General features: G+C 33.4%; 1 protein-coding gene across 1 annotated transcript in view; it reads left to right on the top strand.

The window, feature by feature from the left end:
• The window catches only part of LOC115882652 (cadherin-99C), a 243,377-nt gene that overhangs the window by 109,369 nt on the left and 122,839 nt on the right, over positions 1-11,169 (top strand). Inside the window, exon 4 of the mRNA XM_030900847.1 lies at positions 6,169-6,347. Within this exon, the coding sequence (XP_030756707.1) occupies positions 6,169-6,347 (179 nt within the window). The remainder of the gene's footprint in view (positions 1-6,168; positions 6,348-11,169) is intronic.

Raw genomic sequence — 11,169 nt, 5'->3', positions numbered from 1 at the left:
ACCGTTTAAAAACGCTGCTGAGACTATCAAAATATTGATATAATAATATTTTGATGTTTAAACTATCCCTTTAAAAGCAACTTTCTTCCAAAGCCTACCATGAATTCACTGAGGCGTCGTTTCTTGTTCCGGTACATTGTGGATTTTTTTAAATAAAATAATCTTTTTTATCTTATTTTTTATTAGAATGGTCATAATCAAGAGGGCTAGTGATACCGTGTTAGAAAAATAAGTTAATTAAGGGTTTATTTTTTCGTATTTATTATAATTTTGCTAATAACTTTGGTTTGAAAAAAGATATCGAGATACGGTTTTCGCTGACTTTTTAAGCTTTTATTACTCTTTAGTATCAGCTAAAATTACATATACTATCGCGTTTATTTGTTTTTAAACGCGTAATGTTTGATAAATTGTAAGACAGCGCCCTCTGGCGTCTATGTTCAAGAGCTTATTTTTATTGTTTATATAGTATAATATAGAGTAAGAAGTACTCTTTTAAACAAGCTCTCACTTGTTGGATTCCGATCATCCAGTCCGGAGCATGATACAAAGAATACAAGGTATGATATTGCGCAGTTTGGTCATTACGTCACAGGTGATAAACGGCATCATTGGTCGGCAAGCTCCGCGCGCCAGTTTCAAATTGTCAAACAGATGACATTTAAATGTGAAAATAATTTTTCAAATGTCAAGCTCCATGATTTGACATAACTTTTGGGGTTATGTCCTAATTCTTCCCTATTTTAGGTCTTTTTTATTAGTGGCAATTGAACAATATATAATGGATATTTTTTTGTTTGGCATATGACGTCACAGGTGGTATGCGCAAATTTAACGAAATTGGAGCCGCTATCGGTCATACCTTGTTTTCTTTGTACCATGAGTCCGGAGTTATTGCATAACATTTAAATAAAAAGAGACCTAACTTTCCACCACCACTTTATTTTAGCAGATAGGAGAAAATGGTTCCAACAAAAAAGATCCTAAATTTACTGAAGATCATGAAGCTATTATTTATAATATATCGTATCTAGGCAAAATTTCTTAAAAAATACCATTTTGTTATTTTCCATAGCAGTTACGCCTTCTAGCGGCCGTTCTACAAACTTGAAAATAATTTCCAGCAAATTGTCATAGTCTCTTTAGTGATAACTATTTTTTTCCACAAGCCCTACGACTAATACTTTCCGAGATACAGCCGAGAGCTGTTCTTAGTGAAACACCCTGTACAGTTTTCAATTATCCTTCAATACTATAAACCGTACATTTTTATATACGGTTTAATCATTATGATCTTGCACTCTTCAGTGATATGGATATATATTACTTCTCCACTCAATGTGCCTGGTCATAAGATATAATGACTTGATAATCTACTAGTATTAATAACAATAAAAGTCAACCAATAAAGAGGCAATAACTTGATGATGACGCTATAAAACGGATTGAAATATTTTTAAAAATAGCTATATTGCATGCTAACTAGGGATGGAAGAAGGAATGTTAAAGATATAGCGTGTGGCGGGAGGAATTGCCAGTTTTTAGTAAATGCCGTAGAGATTGTAGCGTTTTTTATAAACATTACCACTGCGAACGGTAGCTTTTCGTTGGTAGAGCAGTCGTGGATAAGGTATTTCACTGGAAAGAACTAATTGACACTAATAACTCGAAATTATAAATATTGGGCGCCAGGCATGAACAGAGAAAGAAAACACTGTTGTTTATTACTTAAAACTAGTGACTATATTCATTCATGATGTATCCTGATGGTAAATAGCATTGTACAATTTTAATAATTATTATAGTGGTTATATGTCGAGTAAAAAGCTATGTATGTAAATAATATTAAATATGTTCTATGAAAAGACTATGAACAAATACAATGCGTGTAACGTTATAGAAAATATAAGAAAGGTAGCATTACTTTATTTAAATTGTTAAATTTTATGCGGTGTTAAATCTGATATGTTGCAACCTGTAGATTCTAGAATCTATGTCTGGTTATTCATCTGTTAATATAGCGTAATAATATCTATAGAAAGTAATACTATTACAAGGCGTAATGTAATAAAACCCTAAAATCTAAATCATATTGTAACAACTAGAACTAGAATACAAATATTTTAATAATCTAACCACTAACATAGTCTGTAATGGATATTATTTAAAATGCATATAAGAATCGAAAGCACCAAAAACCAAATCACACTTAGCTGTTCTTGGAGGCAACTTGTTTCAAAGAGTAGCAGCGTGAGGTGGGTCATCTCGTGTACTGTCTGTCGGCGATCCTGTTACCAAACAACAAAGGGGTCAGAATGAGGACACATTAAGCCGCAGCGCCGACCAGAATGGGCTATCCATACTGTGGCAATATGGGGACACTACCCGTACCTTGAAACACCATTAGGACCTTGGATAATGTCCGTAACTTGGACTGACACAGTCCGTCCATAAAGACCTTAAAATACCAAACTCTTGTTTAAAATCAAACAAGGTCTAATAAACAAATGAATCTACCTCGAATTACCGAGGGCTCACTAAATAATAAAGAACATTCTGGAGGACAAAAGAAACGGGACGCCAACGTGCCAGCTAAAATATGAAATAGGTACAAGTTAGGCTAGTATCCGTAACTCCTACCCCAAAAATACGCAGCAATAAATTTGAAGATGGAATAATCGAATTATTTTCACCATCGAATAATTGATCGCCAATCGAATTTAATGACCTAACATTGGTAGTATTATAAATTTAGCCTAAAAATAAATTGCCCAGCCAGCTCGTCTGGGCTATTTTAAACAAATTTGGAACCATTGTCATACCTATATTCTATCACTGAACAAAAACAAAAAAATTTTTATTCAATGTATTCTATTAACTGTGCCGAAGCTGCCGATTAAATTGTCCATAATTTAAAGTTTTAAATTTTGAGTTTATGATTGTTTGAATTCTACGTTATCAAAAGTTTCAAAAACGATATAAGTATGTCCTTGTTTACGTGCGGTTCGTATTTCTGGCCACCAGCTGCAACTAAGACCATTAGAAACATGAAAATTTAATTTAGGTTCTACAGGTGTTCAGAAATTTGGGTAGATGAAGAATCATATAGTGGAAGATTTTCGTCCTGAACGAAATGAAAATTCTTTCACTTAAACTGATTTATTCCTACGTAGAAATAACAATGATTTCTGGATTTTTCATATCGGACGTTCCTTTCTTTGTCGATTCCCTTTATAAATCAGTTTATGAAAATTGTGTCTGTCTAAAACGAAAGAATAATAATAATAGTACTACTAATTACTAATATTCGTATTCGTCCATAAGAGGTTATGTTTTATGTTCTTTTGTAATTCGGTTACCACAGATATAGTATAAAATACTACTAATTTTTATCTCGATTATATCGAAAAAGATAATTCGAATTAGTTAGTTTTAATTTACTATCGAATTAGTCGTATTATTTAATTCGAATTTTCCCAACACTAGTAATAATAACGAATCAAAAAAGATAATATCTCATTTTTACCTGTAACTTCGAAATAGCAGCTGATTCAAATTATACAGCAAGATTTTTAAAATTGCAGTTTCTCGAAGCAAGGATTTTTTGACGGTGACATTAGGACGGTCAAAGCCAAGTGAAGTTAAGCACGGAGAGGCGCCTTGAAGCGATTTTGACAGCGATCCACAGAACAGTGAAACGATAGGAGGGTTGCCGACTAGAGAACGTAAAAATTAGGCCAAGCGCGTCAAATAAACTATCCGGCCTGAACGAGAGGGAATCCGGTGATGATAGGCCAGACAACATATATTACATATAAAAAAGACATGTAACGAACTAAAAACGTTACAAGATTGACTCAGGATTTTTGTCGATTTGAGCCTGAAGTAAAATGACTTTAATTTTTTAAGAGATGAAATTTAGAAATGAATTTTGAAAATAATGTGTATTAGAAGAAAAGTCAGTGTCGTACCATAATTGAAATGTTTGAAATTGAAATATTAATATTAGGAAAAAAATTGCAACATTTTAATTTTCTTATATTTGTTACAGGTCTATGCGAAGTCGAGAATGGATCATCGAACATCATCCTGGACATCGAAGAAAGCCGGGGATCTTGTAAGTATTTTAACGGTATCAGGTTTCTAATAATTTCAGAAATCTATTATAAATTAAAAACAAACACGGTGTAAACGCAATTTCACACGGAATGAACAACAGTAACGAACGTGAGTTATTATTTATTCAACTTTCACTAAAGAACAGAATATTTTGTTATTGGCATACCGTAAACTTTTTCTAGAAAATTATAATTACGGTTTAAGAAAAGAACTTCATTATTCACTTTAATTGATTTTAGGTGCTTTTTAAAATGTGACAATGATGTTTTGATGCTTTTACAAAATGTTAAAACAGGATTATTAGGTTATCTGACATCTAAAACAGCCTCGACAGTTACCGATGGTAGATTAAATTGACTATTCCTCTAAGGTTACACAATGAGGGCTTATGATCAAGAAAAATCACAGATCTTCCTGGGTCTGAGTAAGAACAATCTTCGGATTGTCACGGGGTTTTTAACAGGACACTGTCTCCTCAATGAACACCTTAGTAGATTGAAACTAAGAAGAAACGGCGAATGCAGATTCTGTGGGGAAGATGGGGAAACACCAGTACACCCTTCATCACTGAGTGCGCCGGAGACGACAAATCCCATCTGTGCCATGAATTTTGGTACGACTGATATTGGAGATGGAGAACTACCTCTATAAAACTGTCCCCTGAGATACTGGCTTTTGTCAAAGCCCTGGGACTGTATGATGAGTTATGATTCAAGAAAGGGGGACACAATGGATCTGAAAGGTCGAAGTGATTAACCCCCCTCCCACCCATTCTAAATTATAAAAAAAAAGGTTACACAATAATATTTATCCTTCCAAAAAATCCTTTATGGGTATTTCGCCACTGCACTCAAAAGTCTCGAATCAAGTGTTCTCGAATAGTTGAATTTCAATATTTTAAATAGTTTTTTTCTTTATTCTTTGTATTTTTTTGTTTCCGACGACGGAAAGAGATAACTTTCCGAAACGTTAAGCATTTTTTTTTCTTTGTTAGTAAATTGTACTATAAAACATAACTTTAATGCTGTGCGTCCGTTTAGGTTTAACGCAGAAGTGTTTACAAAAAAGAATTATTTTATTTTGTAGATTTTCTTGCAGTGCAGTGGCGAAATACCCATAAAGGATTTTTTGGAAAGATGAATCCGCCACATAGGTATAGACATTTTTTTAAGAATATTTAGTTTTAATCATTGTCTAACATTATTAATTACAATATAATAAAAAATTATATTTCCAAAACCTAAAATCGTAAAAAAAATGTCCAAGCCAATGTTCTAATAGATGATAAACCTATGGATAGAGTACAAAAATATAAATATCTAGGTGAAAGTTAATAATTTGAAAACTGGATCAATCAGCAGAAATAAAGTGCTCGAATAGAAATAGCCAGAGCATCCCTTTGTAAACTGCAGTGAGACATCAACTTAAAGCTAGATTAAGAATGCTATAAGCATTTGCAACTCTACTCTTATGGTTCAGAGGCTTGGACACTTAAAAATGCCGAAATGGAGTAGCTTGAGGCATTCGAAAGATGGTGTTATCGGCGTATGCTGAGGATTGCATGGACTGACAAGGTTACAAATGTAGAACTGCGACGCAGAATTCAGAAGGACGAAGAGGTGATTAACTTAAACCCTTAAAAAGAGAAAACTTGAATACTTTGGACACATAATGAGAGGACCTAAATATGCCCTGCTGCAGAACATAACAGAAGGAAAGATAAAGGGCAAAGGGGCCAAGTAAGAAGAAGAACATCATGGCTCAAAAATTTGAGAGAATGGTTTGGAATGACTTCAAACCAGTTATTCAGAACAGCCGTTAACAAAGTTAGAATTGCCATGATGATTTCCAACCTCCATTAGGAGATGGAACCCGAAGAAGAGTTCTCCGCATAGTGTAGAGGCTGTTTTGAACTTGTTAGTCAGAACAGTGTTTAGTTGAGCAGTTAGTTGAACAGAGTTTATCAGCTGGTCGAATGTAGATATAAGTGGATAAATGTACAGGATTATTGTTCTTTATTTCTAAAGCATGTTTTTTATTATTTTTCAGCCATTAGTCAAGAAACCGTTCCTAAAGAATTACCGATAATTGGGGAACCGAATGTAGATATCTTCCTTGAACTGTCCTTCCCAAAAGGACCGCCACTGTTTTTCCTCAATGAGAAAAAACTACAACTATTAGCACCAATAGACAGAGACGAAAATAATTTGTCGCACATAGTTTTTCAGGTAAGCATCATTTTTAAACAATTAGAAATAAGTTTTATATAAATATTTACCCCGATTGCTCCGAACCCATATAGGGATAATAAAAATGCACTGTCCATGGTTAATGATTCTTGTGATCGATGTCTAGTTAAAAAAAGAGAAATACACACGAAATTCCACAGTGTTGTCATAGTTATGCACCCATCTCTCTTTAACTTATATTATAAACCCAGATGCAAAAAACGCAACGGAGAAAATTTAGGTCAAATTTAAAGTGTTATATTTTTGTTATTTTTAGCCCTATTTTCATAAATTTTTTAGCAGGCTGTATATAATTATCTCAACTTTAATTCGTAAACTCAGGTTTTTATTATTATTTATTGCCTACTACCCATAATTGCTTTGAAATTAAGCGTGGAAATCACTTTTTTGTCATTTGGTCGCTACATTAAATTATACCAGAAGAAAAAAATAAAGGTGTAAATGAAAATAAGATGTTTCCTCTCGGAAACGGTAAGTATTTTAAATGCTATTTTTTTTTTCACTTTTCTCGCCTGGTACGGTTAGAAGACGTTCATGTAAAAATTTTAAATGCTATTTGACCACCTTTTTACGTTATGTTGTATTTAAAAAAATGCTGAGAATTAAAAAATATGTTTTTATTTTTTTTTCTCACCCTGTATGTACTACTATATGGCACTACTCTACTATATAGCAACATAAGTAGTAGATTAATTTTACAAGAAAGAAAACCCAGAAAATATCCATTGGTTGTCAAAATTTATTTTTTTTTATTTAAAAAAATATTTTTTTTTAATTTTCAAATTAAAATAACTCGATTATATTGGACTTATTAACAAAAACAGTAAAGAGAAAATATGTTTCTTCGAAAATCGAGATCTACTAGCCCTATTATTTAAGACACCTATTTATTTAATACTTACTCACCCTGTATTACAGCATCTTTAATAAGAGACTTTTTCTAATCTCGCAAAATAATATAATTGTTCAAAATACAGAATATAAATGATGAAAAACTAAACCACTAACACGAAATCATTCTTCTTCTCTGTGTCAATATTATGAAACAATTTATACACAATAAATAATAGGATATTGTTGTTTTTTTCACACCATATATTCACAAAATCGTCCCACTAAGCCCGATTTGCATTTCCCTTGATCACCAGCAGTAAATTTCTCGCAAACCTGAATGAATATGGCTAAAACAGGTAAGGCAGGTTGAATTCAGTGATTCATTATATTGAACACCCTGTGTAAAACCCACGTAGAAATCCTGGTAAAGATCGTTGTAATGTACCAGCCCCTTGGAATTCGTAATATCAAATTCAGTAAAAGTTATCAGTATGAGAAAATATTTATAAGAATCGGAAATAATTATATTTTTTACCTCTTTGTATAATATCCAATCGGTTGATTAGACAGATTTATATAATATATTGAAATTATAATTTATAGAATATATTGACTTTTACTAACCTATAACCCGATTTTGAACACTCTGCTTACTTTATGCTCTAATTAAGGGATTATCTATTATTATGTCTATATATTAGCACAGATTAGGTATCCTATAAGTATACAGATAAAAATCTTGTCCCTAATTCGTGGTACGAAAATTGTTTTTATGACGATGTGCAAACGAGTCAAATTTCCTGTGCGCAAAAATAAACTCGCGTAAAATAACAATAAACAGCGTAATATTTATACTCTTTATTATAAATGCCGAGGTCCAGGAACCTCGCTATCTATCATGTTCGTATCTATTAAGCCACGTCCAAGCTACTCGAACAAAATGTTCGCGAACATATATAATTAAACAGATACTAAGTGAAAATTGTGAGATAGATAGATTTATAAATAATAAAGACAACAAGCACAGCTAACCTAAGCCTATTAAGGAGCGCGGAGCGCCGAACGGCTAGCTTGTACGCCATAGCGTGTGTCTGCCTATGCTAGGCCGGGTCCACATATGTAGCATCTTGGTGTATCATATCTCCGTCGCGTTGCATCAACACGTATCATGATCGATAGTTTGGACGCCGAATTAACGCGATCATATGGTACACCTTTGTGATACCGTATCTGATACATGCCAATCCGAATTTTGGGCGCGTATCTTAACACTGCGTAGCGGATACACGTATCACGATCTGTCATTTGGACGTGTTTTGATACAGTATAACGATACAATAAACTTGATACGCCGTGACCCGTCTTGAGGCGGTTTTTCTCCGATCATCAAAGGGGCATCGAGGGTTCCGTCCTGATAATATAAACGAGAATTGATGAACATGATACGACGATACAATGTGATTTGTTGTACCGTCCACATACACTGATACGCACGCTTGTACGCTGATACGTATGAATTTTATAAGTATGGACGCTTACTTTGGCACGATAATATGCATATTCAGTCGACACAGCCCAAATAATCCTGATACAATAGAGTGCTACATATGTGGACCCGGCTCTAGAGTGCGCGCGTTCTTTTTCCGACGGGTGTCGGTAAATCAAAAGGAGCGAACGGCGTGCATTTCGGCGGACATTGTACCGGACACTTGGTAGGGTCTCATTTAATTTCGGGCGTCCACCTGTGATTTTTATTTTTTACCGAGTATTCGACAATGGGAGACGCAGTTATTGACTGGGATCGTGAAAAACATTTACAATTAATTTGTTTACACAAAGAAAAGATTTTATAATTTTAATTTTATTGTAGGTTGAGTGAGAATAGCTATGTAGCTAGACTTCGTCCATATAATTTCATTTTTGTTAATAAAGATCTTTATGATTATTTTTATTAAAAAAAATACTACTTAATAGGAAGTTTGACACCGGAAATGAAATTTTACCATTACATTTTTATAAATAAATATACCGGGTGTTTCTGAAAAGTGGTTCACTTCTATAACTTTTTTAATTTTTTAGATAAAAAACGAGGTTTGGTATGTTAGTATAGGACATAAATCAGGATTGATCGACGTTTTCATTTATTTTCGGTCACTATACCTATTTCACCGGAAATGACAACAACTTTTGATTTAAATGGTACCCTCGGTATTTTTTTACCGTATATGATAGAAAATGACATTCTAAATAGAATGATATATTATATGTCAACTTTTGACATTTTCAATTTAAAAATGGCCATAAATAAACGTAACGATAATTTTACTCCAAATACCAAGTATGTGGTACTAAATTATTCGTAAAAAATGCTTTTTCCAAATATGCTGAGCTAGCCTCGTACCATTGGAAAAATTTGAGTTATCATTAAAAATACGATTTGGGCATCTTTTAAGCGGCCATGAAAGGATACGAACAAAAATTACACGATCAAATATATGTTTCCAAAGTTCTTTGATTACAAATTAATAGTTTTAACTCAGTCTTGGCACCCTAGATTGAAATTTAAAATGCTATTTTTATTTAATTGGAACTGTCTAAAATTGACGTATGGTATGTCATTCTATTCAGAATGTCATTTTCTATCAAATAAAGTAAAAAAGTACTTAGGATACAATCTAAAAATACAAAGTTGTAGTCATTTCCGGTGAAACAGGAAGCGACCGAAGGTAATTGAATACGTCAATCAATCCCGATTTAGGTCATATACTAACAAACCAAATTTCATTGTATTATCTGAAAAAATAAAAAAGTGAGCCCCTTTTGAGAAACACCTGGTAGAATCGGCTGAAAATGAATACAGGTCTTAAAAATACACTAAAACAATAATCTACCAAGAGACCCCTGTAACCCTCCGCCTGCTAAATATTGATTCTTCAACGATAAAAGTTCTTAAACTGTTTACCGGTTAATTTATTTAATAAAATGCTTGCACTCGAAATCCGGGCACTCGAAAAAACAGCGACTACCTAAACGCATCCTAGATCTATAGAGCAAACTGGTTGTCGCATTCTTCCCCCCACCTTAATCCTCGGGATCGATGCGATAGGCTGTGCCGTCGTTTACGACCTGGCTGCTACGAGTATATGTATAGTGTGAATTATATATGTTCGCGAACGTTTTGTTCGAGTAGCTTGGACGCGGCTTTACAGTTACCGAGATACCAATGCTCGTACCTCGAATTTGTAGCATCTTGTGTTTTTGTAATTACCTCACCATTTACAAAATCCTTTAGATATCTATTCAAAAGACTAAACTTTATTGATAAAAAATATAAAAGTATACATTCATAAAATTTGCCATTATGGTATTTTAGGTCCGTTTTTAATCTCCCAAACAGGTTTAGGCAAATAATACTTAGTAGTTAATCTTCGCAGTAAAGACTGACTCATTTTTAAAAAGGTATTCTAAGAAAAGTTAATGGTTATAAACTTGAGGATTAAGAAGAATATTTCGTTGTGATAATAATTGATGGGTAAATATATTCGGCTTTGAGCTAATCGCTTGTAACTATACAAATGTATTTTTTTGTATTTTTTTTTTCTTAAGAGTCTATTACGCTGTACTTTCAGGTCCCTCTCGGGGGTCGGGTAAAGCGGGTGTGTGGCCGAAGGAAATAGATCGTCCTATTGCTGCCAAAAGTCACTAACTAACATTTTTCCGAACAACCAAATTCAATCACTAACTATGTTTTGAAGCGGAGAATCGATTGCAAAAGTCATTAACAACGATTTCTGGCTATTTATGTTTTATTTTAATACCGAATAGTTACTAACTATAACACCTTTATGCAATGCAATTCATTTTTAGACACATTTTGCTCGGAAGTAATACAAAGTAAGTTAGTGACTTTTGGCAGCAATGGAACGATATATTATATTTCAGAAATCTGCCTAAAGCTTAGCCCGAT

Source organism: Sitophilus oryzae, unplaced genomic scaffold, assembly GCF_002938485.1.
Source record: "Sitophilus oryzae breed Bouriz unplaced genomic scaffold, Soryzae_2.0 scaffold_179_pilon_pilon, whole genome shotgun sequence".
Classification (NCBI taxonomy): domain Eukaryota; kingdom Metazoa; phylum Arthropoda; class Insecta; order Coleoptera; family Curculionidae; genus Sitophilus; species Sitophilus oryzae.
The sequence above is the reverse complement of the archived record's forward strand: the minus strand, read 5'-3'. Positions and strand labels throughout refer to the sequence as shown.